The 22,931-nt window shown below is 36.6% G+C and overlaps 2 protein-coding genes across 4 annotated transcripts in view; both read left to right on the top strand.

Annotated features, from left to right (window-relative positions):
- The window catches only part of hydin (HYDIN axonemal central pair apparatus protein), a 104,685-nt gene extending 96,101 nt beyond the window's left edge, over nt 1–8,584 (top strand). The window contains 10 exon segments of the mRNA XM_052152212.1: nt 85–288; nt 692–990; nt 2,019–2,169; nt 3,108–3,147; nt 3,350–3,422; nt 3,425–3,573; nt 6,514–6,547; nt 7,337–7,463; nt 8,042–8,164; nt 8,245–8,584. Of these exon segments, the coding sequence (XP_052008172.1) occupies nt 85–288; nt 692–990; nt 2,019–2,169; nt 3,108–3,147; nt 3,350–3,422; nt 3,425–3,573; nt 6,514–6,547; nt 7,337–7,463; nt 8,042–8,164; nt 8,245–8,584 (1,540 nt within the window).
- Nucleotides 8,585–15,766: 7,182 nt separating this feature from the next.
- Nucleotides 15,767–22,931, top strand: part of necab2 (N-terminal EF-hand calcium binding protein 2) — a 133,041-nt gene continuing 125,876 nt past the window's right edge. For all 3 annotated transcript variants that reach the window (XM_052151825.1, XM_052151824.1, XM_052151823.1), the window contains exon 1: nt 15,767–16,090. In XM_052151825.1, coding sequence (XP_052007785.1) covers nt 15,773–16,090 — 318 coding nt within the window. In that variant the 5' untranslated portion in view covers nt 15,767–15,772. The remainder of the gene's footprint in view (nt 16,091–22,931) is intronic.

Below are 22,931 nucleotides of genomic sequence, written 5' to 3'. Positions count from 1 at the left end.
ATGTTGAGTTTTAAAAACCGAAGTCCTACAGTTAGTATGAAAGATCCTTGAAAATCATGAAATCATCTGTATTTGTCATTTCAGCATCCCTAATCTACAGGATGACCAGAGTCCTGTAATCAATGTAAATGGCCACAGTTTGCTACCATATTGTCATTTCCACCTTTAGGATTCAGACTACATCACTGAAAACAGGCGCAACACTGAGCTCCACAGTCCACTTTTCATGGACCCCAACACCAGGGTTATAAGGTTCACCCCAGTGCATATCGGCACATCAGTCCGCAGGTGTGAAAAAAAAATACATTTGACTTCCTTCTCATTCATTCTATAAATTGATGCTGTATAAGGGGCTGTTCACAGAGAACACATATTTTTGCATCTGTGTTTTTAATTGTATTTCCATAACATCCAACATTTTTGACTGTTGCACCGCATCTCAATGTTTTTTTCAGCATCTCGTGCACAACCAATGTGTTTTAAGATGCTGTGTAAGATTAAAAAACATTTTGCTTTTGGCAAAATATCTTGAGACACCTGCATTCTGTTCCATTTCTTGTTTCTAATACTGTTCTATTTCTATTTTCTGTTCTATTTACTGTAGCTGAACGGTCTTTAAGAGAGACTGTAGTGTTCTTATAGGGGTCAGATATTATAGCACACAAACAATCAATTCATTATTTTCTCTCAGGGAATTTGCTATTGTAAATCCCACAAAAAAGCTGTACTCTTTCATCTGGAGATGTGAGGGCTTGTGCAACTGTCCTTTCAAATGCCTTACACCAAACAAGTCTGTTCAGCCAGGGAAGGTATGTTGTTTGAGAGTTTCATTTGAGTACCAGGCTTTCATCCTGGACTTAGTGGAGACCTTCTTGACCTTCTTAATCCCTCAATACAACCTTGCTTTACTCTTCCTCCTGGTGGGGACTGCTAACGAGCCTGTTGTCTATATAGATCAAGCCCATCTCAATCTGGGAAGCTTGCTTGTTGGTGAGGTTTAAACAAAATGCTAAATTCTGGAATGTTATGGAGCCAACTAGAATTGTAATGGGAGTGAGCATGGCTCCTTCCATCGATCATCCATTTTTAGTCCATTCTTTGTGTAGCGTATTTAGGGGTTTCCATGAAAGTTCGCTAACTGGTTAGTTTGGCATTGTTGTGTTATGCTATTAGCTTAGCTGTACTGTGTTTACAATATGACGTCGGCAGGTTGCGCATGCGCTGTAGATTGCCCTGGAAGAGTCTCTTTAGGACTTCCCGTGAACTATCATCACCATAGCAACCAACACCAGTGATTGGTGGTCTGGATCAACACTAATGAAAACAGTTTCATCAATGCCTATGTGGATCAGCGCATTCCACAGTGCACAAACAAACAGTAATCAGTTAAAGTGCCCAGATTCTCACACAGCATATATAGCGAATTTGGTATGATAAATGTTCACTGCATGGGTTAAAGTGTTGTGTACGTTACCATTATTTGTAAGGGAAGCTAGGAATTTGTGTGAGCTAGGAATTAAATTAAATGGTCCTATTTAATGGTCTATGTAAGGAAATTTTTAATGGAATCCGTCACGTTTCACAACTGTTATCATTTAGATAAAATCACCTTTTGTATTCCACGTAATGAGGAAAGTCATATGGGTTTAAAACGACATGAGGGTGAGTAAATAATGGCAGAACTTACATTTTGGGTGAACTTTAAATTAATGCGTCTGCCTGTATGTATGTGCCAGCTAAAAGTGTTTAAAAACACGCTTTCTACTGCTTTTGGTTATCTGTTTCCTGAATGGGTGGAGCTAAGTCATAAATCCACATGTACCTTTGTGGTGTCTAATCCTGGAAAATTCAGTTTATATCTTGACTACGATCTGTCTGGGCCAGCAGCACTGCAGCCTCACCTGCAGTTGGAACCTGACACTGAAAAGTACAGGGGGACGCTGTGTGCTGGAGCTTCTCTTTCTCTACCAGGCAGTGAATGTCTCCCTTCACTGAGGAACTGCATCTGCGGTGTCTAGGTGCTGTTCGCCCTCTGCTGGTCATGAAAGTTTGCTGCCAGGGATTGGAGGTCACTCTGGACATGGACTACCTGCAGTTTGGAATTGTGGTTCAGTGCTGCCAAGCCACCCAATGTATAATCATGCAGAACACTGGAGACATTAGGGCTAGGTACACATTCAGCCTCAAACTCACTCCATTGGTCGGCCTGGATGGGCCATTAAAAACAAACAGAGCAGTTTTTATTGCATCAAATAGACCATGTGTTTACAGTTTTCTAGGAAATGAACCAACAAATGGCTTATTTATAGTTGTTTGAATAAAACCTGGAGAAAGAGAAAGTATTTTAAAATCGAAAAAGTTACACACTTAAGCTTTAATGGAATAGTTCACATAATAATTTTTATTCTCTCATTATTTTTAAGGAACTTTTTAAGAATTTGTGGAATTCTAAGAATATTTGTATTAATCATTTATAAATTTAACCTGTGAATGAGATTTCAGAGCTTTGGCAACGGTACCATAAGGCAGGTAGCATGCGCAGCATCAGGACCTACACCCACCGACTTCATGATAGCTACTTCCCCTAAACAAGCTGACTTTTTAACTCTTGATCACTCACGATACATATATCAACCATCTGCTGAATGTCAACACAACACATATTTATTTCCACTGATTACATGGGGGTAGGGAGGGTGGGGCAGTGTATTTTTATTGTATACATGGGGCTGTATTTTTTTTACAGTCTTCTTATTTTGTGTATACTGCATATTATATATTATTAGGTGTATATTGTGTTGTGTATCAGGATGTGTAAATTGTGTTAAATGTAAATAAGATGTTTATTGTAATTGTCATACTGCTATGTTGCTTGGAACCACACCCAAGACTTTCACCCACTGTTGCACTTGTGTATATGGTTTAGTGACAGTAAAGGGATTTTATTTGATTTTGATTGATTTGGGAAGTAAAATAACTATTCATTTTCTCTCTGTTCCTCACACAAATCCATTGTATTGCTTTAGATGACTTGGAAATTAAATACAGACTTTTTTTTTTTAAGGACTACTGGAATACTTTTTGTTCATATAGACTATTGTTTTTAGTCTGGCTCCTGGGGGGACTGGCTCCTGCATTGTCCCACCAGTTGCAACAGGCTGCAATTAACCCAAAAATGAGCCATGCTGAAGCGGCCAAAGAGAACAGAAATCTGTAGGTCTTGTTGAAACCTTTGCATAGATTTACTGATGAAAATGTACAGTTAAAAGGCAGGACTGTTAAATGCTTTCTGTATACATTTGCCATATCATACTCTTTTTCTCACTTTCTTTCTCTTTCTTTCTGTCAGCATGTGTGTGAGCAGGTGGTGAATTTTGTATGTCAGGTCCGCAGTCAGTGTACTGAGTCCCTCACTCTGTCAACTGCACTAATCAGCCCTGGATTCTGAAATGTGTCATAGAGGGAAAGCACTTGATTAGGCCTCCCACTCTTATTATTGAGCCACAGCAGCAAAACATGTTTAAGTTAACATACAAGCCCTTGGTCATGACTGTAGACGGGGAGATACATGAAGTAAGACACTCTCTGCACCAGTTATTCAGTAGACTCTCTCCATTTATAGTCTTCAAATAAAATCATAGTAATCTGACAACACTAGGGATGTCAATTTTATATGTTAATTTAATACAGTGAGTCATCTTTATTTGGGGCCTTTTTTCAGCAAACATTGATATGCATGATTATAACAATATTAATTTGTGATTTGTGAATTAATCAGCATATCATGTAATTAATTAGATTCTGTTTTTAAATCAATTGACAATCCTAGATAAAATATTGCAATTAATATATTGCATTGCTAATATTTTTGGATGATGAAGCTTTGAATCCTTGACTGCCCTATCTAGGTTATAATATATCTAGGCAAGTAATGACACCACTTTACTGCCTAACCTACAACATCTCCTTTGTGTCTATAGCTTGGTATTATTTAAAATTTCACTACTTAGTCCCAATGTCCACATACAGTGCATCCGGAAGGTATTCACAGTGCTTCACTGTGAATACTTGTTATTTTTCAGCCTTATTCCAAAATTGATTAAATTCATTATTTTCCTCAAAATTCTACAAACAATACCCCATAATTACAATGTGAAAGAAGTTTGTTTGAAATCTTTGCAAAATTATTAAAAATAAAAAACGAAAATTCTCATGAACATAAGTATTCACAGCCTTTGCCATGCCACTCAAAATTGAGCTCAGGTGCATCCTGTTTCCACTGATCATCCTTGAGATGTTTCTACAACTTGATTGGAGTTCGCCTGTGGTAAATTCAGTTGATTGGACATGATTTGGAAAGACACACACCTGTCTATATAAGGTCCCACAGTTAACAGTGCATGTCAGAGCACAAACCAAGCCATGAAGTCCAAGGAATTGTCTGTAGACCTCCGAGACAGGATTGTATCGAAGCACAGATCTGGGGAAGGGTACAGAAACATTTCTGCAGCACTGAAGTCTCAATGAGCACAGTGGCCTCCATCATCCGTAAATGGAAGAAGTTTGGAACCACCAGGACTCTTTCTAGAGCTGGCCGCCTGGCCAAACTGAGCGATCGGGGAGAAGGGCCTTAGTCAGAGAAGTGACCAAGAACCCGATGGTCACTCTGACAGAGTTCCAGCATTTCTCTGTGGAGAGAGGAGAACCTTCCAGAAGAACAACCATCTCTGCAGCACTCCACCAATTAGGCCTGTATGGTAGAGTGGCCAGACGGAAGCCGTTCCTCAGTAAAAGGCAGTCTGCCTGGAGTTTGCCAAAAGGCACCTGAAGGACTCTCAGACCATGAGAACAAAATTCTCTGGTCTGATGAAACAAATATTGGCCTGAATGGCAAGCGTCATTTCAACCAGGCACCGCTCATCACCTGGCCAATACCATCTCTACAGTGAAGCATGGTGGTGGAAGCATCATGATTTGTGGATGTTTTTCAGTGGCAGGAACTGGGAGCCTAGTCAGGATCTAGGGACAGATAAATGCAGCAATGTACAGAGACATCCTTGATGAAAACCTGCTATAGAACGCTCTGGACTGGGGTGAAGGTTCATCTTCCAACATGACAATGACCCTAAGCACACAGCCAAGATAAAAAAGGAGTGGCTACGGGAAAACTCTGCGAATGTCCTTGAGTGGCCCAGCCAGAGCCATCTCTGGAGAGATCTGAAAATGGCTGTGCACCGATGCTCCCCATCCAACATGATGGAGCTTGAGAGGTCCTGCAAAGAATGGGAGAAACTGATTTCAAATAGGTGTGACAAGGTTGTAGCATCATACAAAAAAAAGACTTGAGGCTGTACTTGGTGCCAAAGGTGCTTCAACAAAGTATTGAGCAAAGGAAATGTTCAGCATGCAAAACATGCAAGCCACTGTGAACTTTTGTGTTCTGCATAAGAAAGAAATGTATGGAAACTGTATTAGTAGAATAATAAAGAGACCCTGCAGGATGCACCAGAAATTCAAACTGGAGCCAGCCAGTCTACTGTACAGCTGAGACAGCTATTGAGTGTTGACCATCTTGAGAACAAAAGAGATCCGTAGACCACAAAGACCTCTACTCGTCCATGTTATATATCAGGGAATACCCCCATGACATGACCAGCTAACCATCTCTGCAAAAAAAAAAAAAACTAAGGGCAGAGGTTATGGGCAAAAAAGACACAGAGCTCTCTTTGTGAGACCCTTCTGAATTACAGTAAACAACAACCAACCTGTTTCATGTTGGTTGTTAGATTAGTTTTATGTTTAGATTAGAAATAAAGTCTTGTTTGAATTAAAAGATAATTTGACTGTGGTATATTTTGATAAATAATCTAGTCACTTCATTTTTTCAAAGATCTGGCCCTGAAGCTGTACCTAAAATATTTGTGATATTATTTTCAATAAGCTATGAGAATAATATTACTCCAATAAGTGAATTAATCATAATTCCCTTATTAAAGATAATTCCTTATAATACATTGTATTACAAATTTAATGGTGGATAATTTTATTCAGACAAACAATCAAATTTTTTGTTATTTATCTTTCTTGTAATGGCTGTCGAACGTGACTAATTCCATTATAAAAGTTCCTACATTTAATGGCATAAACATGAGGACATGAGGACAGTTTTGTTTAATTTATAACATGCATACTGTTCCTTACAATTTGAAACAACATTAACCTGGTGAGTAAATTATAAAGAAATAATGTTTAAAATTAAAATGTAAATTTTTTGGTGAACTATTTCTTTAAGACTTTATATGTATCAGAGCAGTGGTGAAGCAGTAGTAAAACATCTTACAACATATTAGAAGCGCAGCACTCCCAAGAATGTGGATTTGAGTGAGTCTGGATTGTGTCATGTCCCAATCCCATTTTGCCTCTCTCTTCCCAAATAGTGTCACCCTTCACTGTCCAGTCTAATAAATGGCAAAAGCCTAAAATTGTTTATACAAATCACTGTCTCTGCTGCAGGGCTCTGTGTTCTTCTTCCCTGATGACAATGGAATACCGTCTTATCTTGCTTTCCTGATCATTTGGGATCTTTATCCCTAAAGACTGAGAATCATGTAAAGAGTTTAGGGGTAATCATGGACTCATCACTTAACTTTAAGAAACAGATTGGTGCTGTTGTCAAAGGAAGCTTTTTTAACCTGAAATCAATTGCTAAAGTAAAGCATTTTTTATCTAGTGAGGATTTAGAAATTGTAGTTCATTCTTTTATTACATCTAAGCTTGACTACTGCAATTCTTTATATATCGGTCTCCCCCAGACTCTGCTTGTCCGCCTACAGTTAGTGCAGAATGCAGCAGCAAGGCTTTTAACAGGGGTGCGAAAGAGAGAACATATTACTCCGGTACTGCAATCCCTACATTGGCTTCCGGGTAAATTGAGGATTGATTTAAAAATTCTCTTGTTTGTTTACAAGGCATTGTCAGGCCTTGCCCCGCAGTACATCAGAGATCTTATAGTTCTTTATTCTCCTTTTAGAGTTCTCAGGTCCTCCGATCAACGACTTTTAAAGGTACCTCGTTGTAATTTAAAATCAAAAGGAGATCGTGCTTTTTCCGTGGTAGGTCCCAAACTTTGGAATAGTCTCCCATTCCATGTGAGATCAGCTCCATCGATTACAACTTTTAAGTCTTATTTAAAAACATATTTATTTTCTTTAGCTTCTGAATAATGTATGTCTGTTTTTTGTTGTATAACTTTCATGTTATTATTCTGTAAAGCACTTTGGGGCAACGTCTGTTGTTTAAAAATGTGCTATATAAATAAAGTTGCTTGCTTGCTTGCTACTGTACATATTGCATGGCATAGCTGAGCAACCTAAAGCTGAAATCACAATCACAGAAGAGATCAAACGCAAAACCCACCATACACAGATAGTGCCTGTCCACAACTGGCTGCACAGACCTGAGAGGTACCTCATGCACTCTATGTATTACAATATGCAATTTATTTTTTGTCAGCCTCTTGTTTTGAATATATATTTTTTCTTAATTACAAATCTATTTTAAAAAAAAATCAGTAGGCCTACCTGCAGAAATTACATTATTTGTAACATGTAACATATGATGCACAAAATACCATATTATCGTGTTTAATTGTGCTATAAGCAATTTAATTGTTTTTTCTAACTTCCACCATTTTTCTAACTTCAGCTATGCTCTTTATCCAAAACCCCAGATAGTAGGGATATGTGAGGTGATCCAAATAAAGATTCTTGTCATTTAAGGAATATAAACACCCAGAGTCACTCATGCAAATGTGATGATTACTACAAAGGAATATCACTACACATACATAAACAAGTTTTTAATCCAGAAAATACCAATAACACAGTGACACAATAGTGCCTCTTGGGATTAAGTATTGTAATAATCGTAAAACATTTCATAGACCATAAATCCTAATGCCTAGATTGCTAATTTTATTCCACTACATAGCTATTGTATAATTTATGTTTTACCAATGTGTGTTTTATATCCTTCTGTGTAGGTTCCATGCTGTTCTGGAGTTGATCAAACCGGATCGTTCAAATGCTTCAGTTTCACTGAAAAAAAAAACGGGAATTTGGCTGGAGTACACTGATGTGCCTGCACTTGATAAGAGGGCCAGAACAATGTTAAAGCAATTGACTAGTGTCATGCCCCCTTAAAAATATGCTAATCTTATTTTGATTAAGAAACATATTTACGTTTCATAAAACATTTTATGCATTGCATATACCTGTATATTGTACAAGTGACGTTCAAAAATGTGGCAACAGGTGAGTACCTATTCTACAATCTTAACTTTAAAGCAACAGCTCCAGGAGTGATCAGAACTTTAGAAATGGTGACCCAGGTGAGACAGATAGTATCAGGGTCTGTGGAGGTGGAGAACCCTCTTCTTTTGGACTTGTCCTTCTCTGTAGAGGGCCAGAATGCAGACATCAGTGTGCCGCCTCAGGTCTTGTACCTGCTCAGTCTAAGGTACTGTAGATTTCCTCACATATACACAGAGTTGCAGATCTATAAGGACATTCTTGGTAAACGCTAAGTTCAACACTTGTAAAATTATAATTTTCTGAGCATCTGGACACTGTTTGTGGCTGTTTCTTTTTTAAGCTGTACACTATCAAGGGCAATTGAAAAAATGTGTATACTGTAGGTTTGATTATATTGTCTATAATTGCCAGCAAAGAATAATAGGATATTTTCCTGTGGAGATTTTCCTGGTGTTGAATATCAGCTTTCAAATAACTGATTGTTCTGATTATTTATTGATTGAGGTGTTCAGTTTACTGTGCGATTTTTGTTAGATTGTACAATATGACCCTAGTGAGTGCTTGGGTAAAAGAGAAAAGCACACTGTGGGACAACTGTAATTTTTGAATTCTGAATGACCATTATTTTTGAGCCTGACACCTTTTAGATTTTTTTAACCTTCCAAAGCTTTCACAGTGGAGTTTAAAGTGATAGTTCAAACAAAAATGAAATTCTCATCATTTGAACATTCTCATGTCATCCCAGATGTTTATGACTTTCTTCTGCTGAACACAGACAAAGATTTTTAGAACAATAGAGCTGTTCAGCTTATAGTCCAAAAACCCGGAAGAGAATTCGCCATATGTCCCTCAGGATTTTCCTATATGGTTTTATAATGGGTTTTTTGAATTTATGAGAGAATGTCTGTGGTAAACATTACTTGACGACATGTGGATGTTTTGTTCTACAACTTTAATTACACACAGTCATACCTCAAATGTGAATTTTGAAGCTGCCATACATTTAAAAAAAATTAAAAGATTGTAATTCAATATGTCTTCAAAATTACCGTTTGTGGTATGACTGTGTGTCATTTTTGTTGTAGAACAAAAACTCTGCCTTTCAAGTAATGTTTCCCACAGACTTTATTTTTCATATAAGTTCAAAAACCCCATTATAAAAATCCATAGGAAAATCCAGAGGGAACCCATTGCGAATTAGACTTCCAGGTTTGCCTACAAATTGACATCATGGCTGAACAGCTCTATATCTCATCTCTGTAGGTCCATACAAATAAAGTGAATTGTGACCAAAACTTTGAAACTGAAAAAGCGCAATAAAGGCAGCATAAAAGTAATCCATACAACTCCAGTAGTTAAAACGATATCTTCAGAAGCGATATGATAGGTGTGGGTGAGACCTTTTTTATATATAAATTCTCCTTCTGACCAGTAGGTGGCGATATGCATGAACAATACAAATCACCAAAATCAAAAGAAAAAGAATGTGGAAGTGAAAGTGGAGGTTTGTAGTCAAGAAAAATGACTTAAATATGAATCTGCTTCCCACACACCCACACATATCATATTGCATCTGAAGATATGGATTTAAACTCTGGAGTCTTATGAATTACTTTGAAGATCCAAAAAGCATATAAAGGCAGCATAAAAGTCCTAGCCACCATTAACTTTCATTGAAAGGACCCACAGAGCTGAGATGTTCTTCTAAAAATCTTTGTATGTTTTAAGCATAAGAAATAAATTCATACACATCTGGGTTGCCATGAGGGTGACCAAATAATCAGAGAATTTTCAGTTGTGAACTATCCCTTTAAAGTCTTCAAATGGAATATGATTTAGGGCTGACCACTTCTGAATAGAACGCACTCCATGATCCAAGACTGCTGATTTTTTCCCCTATAACGAAATATATATTTCACAATCCCTGATTTGTTTTAGACTGAAACATTTTTGTAAAATCACACAAAAGGCACCCAGATTAACTAATTGTTTTTGTTGCTTAGGGTACACTGACATTCGAATACCAGCCTCTGGTGTTGTATACCACTGAACTTGGCCACTTCTTTTACGATCTTCACGAAGGCCCTGCCTTCATCTTTGGAGAAGCACCTCTTGGCAGCAGACACAATCTCATGGCTAAGTTCATCAACTTCTCTAGTACCAAGACTGACTACATGACTGCAAGGTAGGAGCCCCTACTTCACCAGTTCTTTCTTTTCACTCTCAAAAGGCACTGGAGTATTATTTTAGCATTAAAGGAATCTTCTGTGTTCCATACAAGTTCATCTCAATCTACAGCATTTGTGGCATAATGCTGATTACTACAAAAGATCATTTAGACTTTAGATCCTTTTTAACTAAATCTTAGTTAATATATGGCACCTAGATTAGAAACTTAAACATATTATCTTGATTTTAGTGTGATTAAATTGCTTACAGTATCTGTGTTAAGTTATATCCAACATTAAAACATTGTTGCCATGATGACGTAATACTGTAATTTAGTAAAATCCCTTATATCACACTAAAATCAAAATAACAATTAAATATTTATGTCTTGAAGCAAATCTTTTTAAACAGTGCGTATTTAACATTAATGAACTGGCCCCTTAACTTACATTATAAGTGCCTCACATTTTAGGCATTTTAATAAATAAACAAGGGATATGTTGAAATATTTTTTGTGGTAATTAACATTCTGCCACAAGTGCTGTTAATTGAGCTTACATTATTGCAATCCGGAACATTCCTTCAATTTCACACTTATCAACAATTGTAATGCATTTGTTTAGGTATGGTGTGGTGGTATATTTGGAACCATGCCAGCTGGGGGAGACCTGAATCCTCATCATCTCCTCAGTCTGGAGGGGAGTGTGTCTTCCCTCTGTTTGGCACCTGCATCCCACCCAAAGCTCAGGGTCCCCTCCATTAGCTCAGGTTCCATTGTCTCTATTCTCTTTAAGAATGTCTTTCAACAGACCGCCACCTTCTCCTTTCCGGTACACAACCCTGCCCTCTTTGTCAAAATATCCAGAACATACAGGTTACATTTGAGGGCCCTCCCACTGGCTCCAGATGCACAAGTCATGGAATGCTGACCATTTCCTGCCCACATATGGAGGGCCATAGACAGGGCATCTTCTGGGTTTACTACTTAAAAGGTATTGGCCAAGATCTATCTCCAGAGAATAAATTATCATAATTAGCTGCAGAGGATGAAGAGTGTTCTCTCGTTGTTCTCTGGTTAAAATGTTCATGGATAAAAACAAAAAAAGTTACATTAATTTAAACTCATACATTTATTTTAAATATTTAAATATATAGTAATGCCTTTCTTTTGCGGTTTAGTTTGTTTTTGTTTGATTTTCACAAAGATGTTTTAATTTTGTCAACCCTACGATTAAAAAAAAATATGCTATTTTACAAAAAGAAATTCAAATTTAAATGTAAAGACTTCAACATTATCAGAAAAATACCGTGGTATATATGACTTATAGTTTGTATTATGTAAATCAAGTACAAGTTAACCGCCTTGGTTTGTGAGTGCTTCTCTTCAGTCCACCAGGAGGTCTACTTGTTGCTCTTACATCACGTTCAACATATTACAACTATTGATGCATGAAGGGGTTACGCGTGCGCGTGTGTGTGTGCGCGCGTGTGCATGTGTGTGATCTCTTAGATCTATATCCTCTTCCTAACCAAGATTTCCTGTATGCTTTTTGGAAATAATTTCACTCTTCTAGTCGTAATCTATATGGGAGTTCTGAAATTAGCAAGTGGCTGAATGGAGTTCATGCAGGGGGAGGCTCATAGGGAGTCATGACAGAGTTTTAATTTATCTCTAATTTGTAGTGAACTCTGTGGTGTACTACTTTCTCCAAATATTCTCTTGAGCTAAAACAAATTTACAGTTTAGTCGACTATGATGAGTTTGAGTAACTTGTATTTGCAGATCAATAATGCACCCACTATGTTTTTGTTCTTATAAAATACATAAAAGACAGTGTTTTCAGTTAGCTCGAGGGAACTTAAGTCCAAGTCTTTCTTTGGTTAGTGATATCTGTTTACAACTTTACAATAGAGTGTCCATTTCATAACTAACAGAAATGTTACTCTGCAGTAAGACTTAGTGATCCCTGTTTTGCTGTCTAAACCTAATTTGATCAACAGATGCAGTTTACACAAGAATAACATTCTGTGTTAAATTTTCGTGGAATTAGAACATTTTTAAAAAGTATATTCAATCAATTAAATGCATAGTTCGTTTGAGAATAGAGTTGTGTTAGTGCCAGTCCTAGCCTTTTGAGGGCCCTAAGCAAAAATTTGTGTGGGGTCCCCGTCAGTGTGTTTTTAACTCCCTAAACGACCCCCACCCCCCTTACATTTTATGCTTGCTAAACATTATATATTTTAAGGTGCCAAATTTGCCAGATCAGGGGCCCTACATAACTTGCTTATATTGTGTATAGGGAGGACCGGCACTGTGTGCTGTAGCTGGAAATTGGGTCATCAGTTTTTTATTTACCATAGTCATAATTCCACTGCAATTCTTTTAAAGGGGTCATGACATGAAGAATCACAATTTCCTTGATCTTTTTACATATAAGAGATTATTGTTTTATAGAAACATACTGTAAGTTTCAGAACTCAAAACTTCCCCCTCACTGTAAAAACAGCATTTGTTGAAACCAAGCTGCCAAAACGGCTCGTTCTCATCTTCCTCCACAGTATGATGTCACACTGTGGTAGACATTTGCATCTGACTGCCTTCACAACAACACATCATCACCTACTTTACCTTATCACTTTTGTAGCCTGCCGAGTAGTGGTGAGCAGTGAGATGGCAAGTAGAGAGAGCAGGTCAATCAAGAGCAGAGAGCCAATCATTACAGTGACCATTTACTGTTAAGTCTTGAAGGAGAAATGGCACCAAAGAGTGTTTCTGAAAGAGGGTCAGAATGAGGGTGGAAAATGATCATGTTTTACAAATAAATGACTATTTTCTTGTGCAAAAAAACTTCAATAATGTTGTAATTGAACCTCATGGCACATATTAAAATAACTTTTAAAAAATCATGAACCCCTTTAATAAAATTATAGCCCTTTAGATGCAAGCACAGAATAGGGCAGAATATTTTAGCTCAGAGCATAACAACAAGTGTTAGCCTGCTTCAGTGTGTCCAACCCAAGGAAGTCCACAATACCACATGTTGGAGATCTGAAACTGAAACTGATTAACCTGTGCTAGAGCCACAGTAACAAGAATAACTATTCACTTGCACTGGTACCATTCAGCCCCGTAGACATGCTATGATGTATCACTGAGTTTATGTGTGAAAAGAAGAGGCCTGTGACTGCAACATGCAAACTGGCTGTAAGGGCTGTTGATCTGAGCACCTACCAAGACAAGGCATAACTGCTTGTTGTAATTATCGGAGCACCCTCTGTGGGGAAAAAAGAGTAACAGGTGGCTGTGAGTTGCCCTACATTCAAGAGATGCATCAAATCACTTTTTTTTCTGTTTGGCTAAATGCCTCACTATAGGAACACAAACTGTTGGAGGGGTTGTTCTTGGTGCCAATTAAATAAAGGCCCTATTTGTTGGAATGACTTAATCACCCCTCATAAAGGGCAGGACCGGGGAGCCTTTTAACAGTCTTTTAACTCACAAAGGTCATTTCAGACTGTTATAGAGATACTAAGGTAATGAGGGATTTTCCATGTGAATGAGTAACCACCCAAATATTGTCGAACTGTTTATATATATATATATATATATATATATATATATATATATATATATATATATATATATATAATACAAATGTTGCATGTTGGTTTGCCAACATAAACCAAGAGACTATAGCATAGTAATTTGTCATTACAGATATATAGCAGCTACTGTTTTCATTGTTGGGTAGATTACTTCTGAAATGTAATTGTGTACTGATTACAAATTACACAAATAGACTTGTAATGAGTAACATAATAATTTATATTACACTGTTTTATTAATATAATCTGATTACTTTTGGATTACTTGCATTAATTGCATATATTGATGAAAATAAAATTGTATATAAGTGTATTTAACCTTAAAGTTAAAAGGTCTTTAGTGACCTGAGACCTAATTTTGTTTCCTATACCTCATCCATTTTTTTGAGATGTGCCCACACCTCTTTAGTATTACTCAATCTTTCTCTTATGAATGGTATTTTTTTAAATACCAAAATTGCACACACGCACACACAATTTTTTTTTATAATGGTACCAAAAGTGCAAAAAGAGCATCTATTATCCAATATATTACTCAGCTTCTGAAATTGTTTTTTGTTTTGTTTTTCTTACTCAAGGTGCACTAATGTTTCATTGATTGACTTGATTTACATTTGACATTGCTATAAAGATGAAGAAACAATGTGGAAGTAAACTATAGCAAGTGTAACACATGAACAGTATGATATGACTATTGTCATTTGGCTGTACTACTGAAATTATGTTGTGCATCTATTTAGACTCAAAATGTGCCTGAGAAAATACTTATGTGTATCTTATGTGTTATGTGTAGCTCAGCATGTGTTTGACAGCCAGTTCCATCACAGGAAATGTCAGTGTGTATGTAATTAATCCTGTTCTAGATTTTTCCTGATTTGTTGCATTTTCTCTTTTACATATGAAAAATAAAACATCAAAATATATTTTATTCTATTATTTTCTAATTGTATAGACAATATTTTGAAAATGTTACACTATATGGGCATTTTGTAGTTGAGTGTTTGGTGAAATTTCCATGCATTTAAGGGTTAAGTACCAATTTTCACTTCTTTGATTAAACATTAGAAATCATAAAATCAAACAGCAATTTAATTTTCCATGGGTAAACCATTAAATGCTTAAAAACTATATAAAACAGGTGAAACAATGTAATCTAATTACAAGTAGTTGATTTTTGTAATCTGATTATGTAATCCATTATATGAAGTCCATTACTACCCAACACTGACTTTATGTAAGTATGCATGGATGTGGGAGTGCGAATATGCAAAATAAATATACATTTCTGTTATTTGATGCTTTATTGTCTGTTTGTTTGTTTGTTTGTGTGTGTGTATGTTTTAAAACTCATCTACTGTTTGAAACAATATATTAACATTTACATACAGTGTTTAACTTTTGTAGTGGAAATAGAGAGTGCATGGCAAATATGTTTTCACAAATTGCATATTTTTATGTTGTACATGTGGAGTCTTTCTTTAAAGATTTCTCTAAAGCGCAATTAGTACTGTTTCTCTTTCATTCTGCAACTGGACTAAATAGATGGCACTTATTATTGAACTGCTCCAGTCCAATTAGGTATGACAGGAGAAGATGTAGTTTTGGGATGTGTGCGGCTGTTGATGTCACAGATGAGGGAGGGATCGCCCCCATAGAGCGCAGCATGAACGCTCCGCGGCAAAAGGATGTGTGAACAAGCAGCGCGCTACTGCAGGGACGGCGTCCAAAAACTGCTCAACAAAGAACAAGCCAAACTCCGGGCACAGGACAGCAAAGACCAGCCCAAACCCTTGGATCAGGACAGCGAGACAGCGACGGCTGCACAGTCCGGAAACAGCGGCACTCAGCCCGGTGGAATAGACGGGCTCGTCCGCTGGATAGTCACCAAAATGAGCGACAACAAAAGCATCTCTACTCGGGAATATGTGAAGGAGGAGGCGGCACTGGCTCAGGAGCAGTTCTTCGCACCGGAGCCCCGAAAGGGCATCTCTGTCATCTTGGATGTAGGTGTTTGATTTATAAACAAATATTAAAAGCATGCGCTCGTGCAACTTTTTAGATTGCTCAATTGCCTTCTATATGATAATTCATATGATTCAGAATAATGTATTGATTAATTCGTGCATTTATTCAGTTAGATCCCATGCACGCACAACGTATCCATCTACGATAGCCTACTAAGGAATTACATCAAGGAATGCACTTTATTCATGTGGAAATCGACCTACTTAACTTTTGTATACAATGCAGTTGACCCATTTTGCGGAACAGCTACGTATTTGACACTAACCAATGCAAAAAGAGCATCTATTATCCAATATATTACTCAGGCTGAGCTGAGTGTAACCAAATTGAACTTGTTATTGGTCCCTATACGCGCAATCCACCGCCGTATCCAAAAAGTGTTGCGCTTTAATCGCGTGCAATGGAAATAACCTTGTAAAGATTTAAACGAGGTTATCTTGAAAAAAATAGCTATGTGCTGTGACGCTCATCATCTCGAGGTTATAAAACAGTTTGCGCTCTGATTTTAAGGCCTATCTCCGAGAAGCGTACCCGAAACTAAATAATTCATCGCACTTTTCCTGTGATCCCGGCAGTTATGCTTTGTGGCTGGCTGCTGTGACGAGGTCTCAGCAGTATTGATTTAGTAGGTCAAAGTATTGCCTCAGTATTGTTCATTGGTGCTTGATAATTATGACTATCTAGTGGTCTTATCTCTTGAGATTTCCACATTGCTTTTAGGAGTTTAAGTTTATAGTGATAAGATATTTTTATAGGAGTGATAAGAAAAGTAGTTCAGTTTCAGACCCAGATACACTCTCAGGTAGCCAGACTATAGAGTGGAGAGAGAGAGAGAGAGAGAGAGAGAGAGAGAGAGAGAGAGAGAGAGAGAGAGAGAGAGAGAAAATAATGAAAAAAAAAGAAAAAAAAAAAGACTGGAGGCACAAATTTACCCTAGAATAAATACAATTCTGAAGATGTAGGAAATGAATAAGGGAAGGGTTATTGCAGATAATGAGGTGATGTAGATAATTTTCCTTTATTAGATAGCACGAGTGTGTGCACGATTTCTCATGGAGACTTGGTATTGAGCGCAGGTGCTTGTAGGGGAATTGATTTCCCTCTTTGCTTTGTGAGAGAATTCCATTACTAAACTCAATATATCTCTACAAAACGACACTGCCCCATCTGTTCTAGGATCAACCTTTGCCTAACTGTGGTTCGAGACTGCATTGCTAAACAAGAGTGTCATGGCCTCATGCACTTTTACCTTTATTTTTTATTTTTAACATTGTCTTCACCAAGACAACATACAGTCGTGAAGACCTACTGCATTTTAAAAAGCTTTCTATTCAGTGACTATATGTCAAGCATTTCAGGGTGTTTCGAATTTTCTCAGCATAGCTTCCCCATGCTTGACAGCAAGTGGAGAACTAACAAGCTGTCATGAAGGAGGCAAAGTAAATTGTCAGTTTTATTTGCAGTATCTCTTCCTTACATCCTGGAGATCCTTAGTCAAGAGTAATTATGTGCTTTGAATGTGCACTAAATTATGATAACAATATCTACTTAACATGGCTTTGTAGGCAGAGAACCGACTACCTGGTTCTTTCTAAGTAATCAGCTGGTGACTGCACATGACATTTGCTAAAGACTTCATCGCACTATTGACTTGAATTACTTTGAGCCAAACAATGGAGAATCAATCCAGTTGGACTGAGAAAGTCCTAATTTGAGTTCACATTTTAGTGCCAATTAAAGGGATAGTTCACCCCAAAATTTAAATTCTCTAATCATTTATTCACCCTCACGCCATCCCAAATGTGTATGACTTTCTTTCTTCTGCTGAACACAAAAAAGATTTTCAAAAGAAAATTTCAGCTCTGTAGGTCCTGAATGGTGAATGGTGGCCAGAAAATTGAAGCTCCACAATGCATATAAAGGCAGCATAAAAGTAATCCATAAGACACCAGTGGTTTACTCCATATCTTCAGAAGTATTATGATAGGTGTGGGTGAGAAACAGATCTATATTTAAGTCAGTTTTAACATTCTCCTCTTTGCGCAGTAGGTGGCGATATGCACAAAGAATGTGAATCCCAAAAAACAAAAGAAGAAGAAATTGAATGTGAAAGTGGAGATGGATAGTAATAAAGGACTTAAATATTGATCTGTTTCTCACCCACATTTATTATATTGCTTATGAAGATATCAATTAAACCAATGGAGTATGGATTAATTCTATGCTGACTTTGTGTAATTTTGGAGCTTCAAAATGTTGGTACCCATTCACTTGCATTGTTTGGAACTACAGATCTGAAATATTTTTCTAATAATTTTCATATGTGTTCAGCAGAAGAAAGAAAGTCTTACACATCTAGGATGGCATGAGGGTGAGTAAATGATGAGATAATTTTCATTTTTAGGTGTAATATACCTTTAATAAACATGTCAATCCTTTGTTAGTGTCACACTCTCAGGTAGTCTTTGCTAATGTTTCTTACCTTTACTCTTTTGTTTTCCAGTCCTTTTATCCTCTCTTATTCAGTGTGCCACCTTACTTTGTCTACACAAAGAGTTAGTGTCATTAGTGCCTTCCTGAGCCAAAGAAAAAAACTTCAGTTTCATAATCCAGATTCTCATTTCCCCTCCTGCATTCCCTTGTTTTAGCTCATATGCAGCCTCATTATTTGATAAGTGTTGCATGCTAAGGCAAGCTTCACTTTTGCAATCCTTCATAGTTATTACTTTCCAGACAACAAAAGACTGTTTGCACTACAAATGATACAAATCGAATGATATAAATCACACCATGCAGCTTTTGGAAGAGAGGTGTTCTATTACTGTTCTAAGCGATCCAAGTAACAAATGCCAGATGATTAGTGAATTAAAATAGCGATGGAAAAAAATCCCATAGACTTATATTGAAAAGGGTCCCCATATGTATCTAATTATCAGAATATCATAGAGACTTGAGGGTTGGCTATATTTTCTTGGGACAGTAAGCAACTACTTAGCAATGCCTTAGCAACTGCGTAGCAACACCTTAGCAACCACCCAGAACACCCTAGCAACCGCCTAGCAATCAGCAAGAACATGATATCAATGTCATAACAACCGCTAACACCCTAGCAACCATATAGCAATGCCCTAACAACCACCCAGAGCACCCTAGCAACCTGATCTTTGACTTCCTGGCAGTGACTTTTGCACCAGAGAGCACCACTGACATTTCCTTCAGTTTTTATTTAATTCCAGTATACATTTACAAACAATAATTCTAGCCTAAACTGCCATGGCATAATTGCCAGTGTTAATGTTTCTTGTTTTTATTTATTTATTTATTGTAGATTACCATATTCTAATAAATATTAACTTTGAATATCTATTTAGTCATGTTGTTAAATGTCCTGGCTAGTTAGGGCTCCTGTTGTGAGTGTCTTTTATCAGCTCATATCTTTGTAGTTCACATTAGCACTTTAGATCTTTGGGTAGCTGTCCCCTTTTTCTTGTTTTACAGAAATCTATAATTTTAGAAGGAAACAAACTGGGTCACCTACATTAAATGATTCATGTTGTCAGACCTCACAAATGGTATTTAACACAAAAACTCATACCGTTTGCATATCTATCTATCTATCTATCTATCTATCTATCTATCTATCTATCTATCTATCTATCTATCTATCTATCTATCTATCTATCTATCTATCTATCTATCTATCTATCTATCTATCTATCTATCTATCTATCTATCTATCTATCTATCTATCTATCTATCTGCCCGTCCGTCCGTCCGTCCAATAATAACAAAAGTGACATGTAAAACCTGGAAATTTTATGGAAATTAAATAATGTCAGAATATAAATTAATCTATGATTAATTCTTATCTAGTCACAAGCGACTGGAAAGGTCATGAAAAAAAAAGTTGTTAAAAAGGGTGGGAACCCTGTTTTGAGATGCTTTGGCATCATATTCTACTGTGGACCAGTTCTGTGATATCAAAGCAAAATTAATCGATTTATCCAGAAAAACACAGTTGCTTTCAGATATAAAATAGCTGCTAACATTAAATACCAACAGTGTCTCTTGAATGCTTTGTAAAATAAATTACAGAATTGATCTGAGAATGGTAACGTCACAGTTCGCACATTCTCTTCCTTTGGCTGTAGAGAAAATGAGGCCACTTGAAAAAGAATGAAAAAAAAAATTCTTTGTCCTCTACTGCAGCTTTCAGTGGTTGTCCTGATGCCCAGTGTGTTCAGAGTCGGAGCCAGGATAATTTACCAGAGCGAGCATTTGAAATTTCGAAGGGTGCACAGATTTTCCCCCTTATACCTTTGTTGTTGTCTGAAATGCAGCATGGGTCATGGCTTTGATAGATATGCAAAATAAATAAAATCTGTTAAAATGAATAAGCTTTAACGGTTCCAAATTGTATGCTCATTTTCTCACTTTTCTATTAATTACTTATTTAGAAATAATCACGAGGCAAATGTTAATTAAAAAATTTACAGTAACTAAAATTACTAATGAGAGAACTGTAACATTACATCAAATAAAAACTGGATTGATGCTTGCAAACCAAACTAACCTAAACACCTAATAAAGCAGAGCGCATGTTATATGTTCACTTGCTGGTGTTGTGAAGCAGAGGCTGCAGCCAGAAGATGCTTCTTTCTCCCTTGCCTGTATGCATGTGTCTGAAATCGTGGCATGTCAGCACTTTAAAACATGCCAGAAATATACAAAATAAACAAAAAGCGAAATCTAAAAATGTTTGTCTAATAAATGTCTAATCAAATGATCCTCTGGAACGCACACTCCAAAAATGGCCTAAATTTAAGATTTATGCATTTCAATTTCAGAACAAAATTAAATAAATAAAACCTCAATATACTTAAATTTCATTATATATATATATTTTTTTTTTTTTCAACTTAATTAAATTTGATGGAATTGTTATGATTTTGTTTGTTTGAGTGCATGAAATTCTATCCCTTAATCATCCTAAATAAAACAAGACTACTTCACTTATATGTAAGGAATAATTGATGACGGACCATTGAATTATTGAAAAATAATGCACATGCAAGGTGGTAATGTGGTCACGACGCGCAGGCAACTTTGTTTATATAGTTATTTAGCTGTGGTAGCATGTACTGTGTGTGTGTGTGTGTGTGTGTGTGTGTGTGTGTGTGTGTGTGTGTGTGTGTGTGTGTGTGTGTGTGTGTGTGTGTGTGTGTGTGTGTGTGTGTGTGTGTGAGACGAGAGCAAAAGAGAAAGAGAGAGAGAGAGAGAAAGAGAGGGAGGGAGCCCAAGGATGCTTTTCATTTGAAATTTAAATACATTTGGGATATTCTAAACATTGTTTGTCATTCTTATCCAATGAACTCAATCAATGTCTTTATTTTAAATGGTTATTTTACTGTGGTAGCCTGTAGGGCTCTTTGAAATAATGAAAAAATGTATGAAACCGTTATGCAGTCAAGACCTGGAACAACTTCATAACCGTGCATTTACTTGAAAAATAATTGCACACCTAGAACGTCCGTCAACCAATCAGAACAACAGACCCGTGGTATAATCATAAACAAAACAAAACTATAGGTGTAGTAAACCGCTGGACGCACAATTAGAACAACTGAGCGCATCAAGTGCTTGTGTAAAACCTCTTGTCTTGAGGGCCGCATCTCTCCATGCTTGCACATTTTTGTTACGTTATTTAGTTAAATCCTTATCCTGGATAAATTCCTTTTCATAAATGTGCTGAATTATATGACAGACAACATTTTTCTAATTAAGAAGAGAGCTGTCAATTGATAGTAGGGCTGCAACTAATGATTATTTTGATAATTGACTAATCTAATGATTATTAGAACGATTATTTGACTATTCTGGCAATTATTGCAACGATTAATCATTAGCTCTTAACCAAATATTCAGCTTGTACCTAGACTTAAAAGGTTGTAATAAATATGCTTACTAATAATAAAGAGGTCAAAATCATCTTTTAAAAATACCTCTAAAAGACATTCAATGAATTAAAGGGACAAATGACTTTTTATTAAGTTTAATTCAGTAAAGAAATTCACTGCAAAAAATTATTTACATTTACATTTATGCATTTGGCAGACTCTTTTATCCAAAGCAACTTACAGTGCTCTTATTACAGGGACAATCCACCCGGAGCAACCTGAAGTGCCTTGCTCAAGGACACAATGGTGGTGACTGTGGGGATTGAACCAGTGACCTTCTGATTACCAGTTATGTGCTTTAGCACACTACACCACCACCACTCCAATTAAATCATATTGTAATATTGTAATCAATTGTTTTCTATTTAAAAATATCTACAAATCCTTTAAACAAGATACATTTACCTGAGAAAGTGTATCGTGAATATAAGTGAATTTTGTAAATAAGTGTATTTTTTCACTTGTCAGTTCTGCTAGTTCAGTAAAGTCAAAATATACAGTACTGTGCAAACTTCTTAGGCACAGAATATGTTTCACAAAAGCATTTGTCTTAAGATGGTTATTTATATCTTCAGCTTTAGTGTGTCAATAGGAAATATAAATGTTAGACTTGCAAACATTCCTTTTGCAAATAGAAAAGATCAGAATAGAAGAACAGCGACATCCTTTCTGTCAACAACCAAGAAAAACGGTGTCCAGGTGTACCTAGGAGAATTGGGGCTGTTTTAAAGGCAAAGGTGGCCACAACGAATATGAATTTAGCTTTTTTATGTTTACTGGAATTTATATGACATTAATTGATAAATGAAAACTATTTATGGCATTGCTTTTGAAGACATCCTCACAATGCAACATAGTGAGG

The sequence above is a fragment of the Xyrauchen texanus genome, chromosome 21, assembly GCF_025860055.1.
Source record: "Xyrauchen texanus isolate HMW12.3.18 chromosome 21, RBS_HiC_50CHRs, whole genome shotgun sequence".
NCBI classification, from domain to species: Eukaryota; Metazoa; Chordata; class Actinopteri; order Cypriniformes; family Catostomidae; genus Xyrauchen; species Xyrauchen texanus.
Note: the sequence above shows the minus strand (reverse complement) of the source record. Positions and strands in the feature narration are given on the sequence as shown.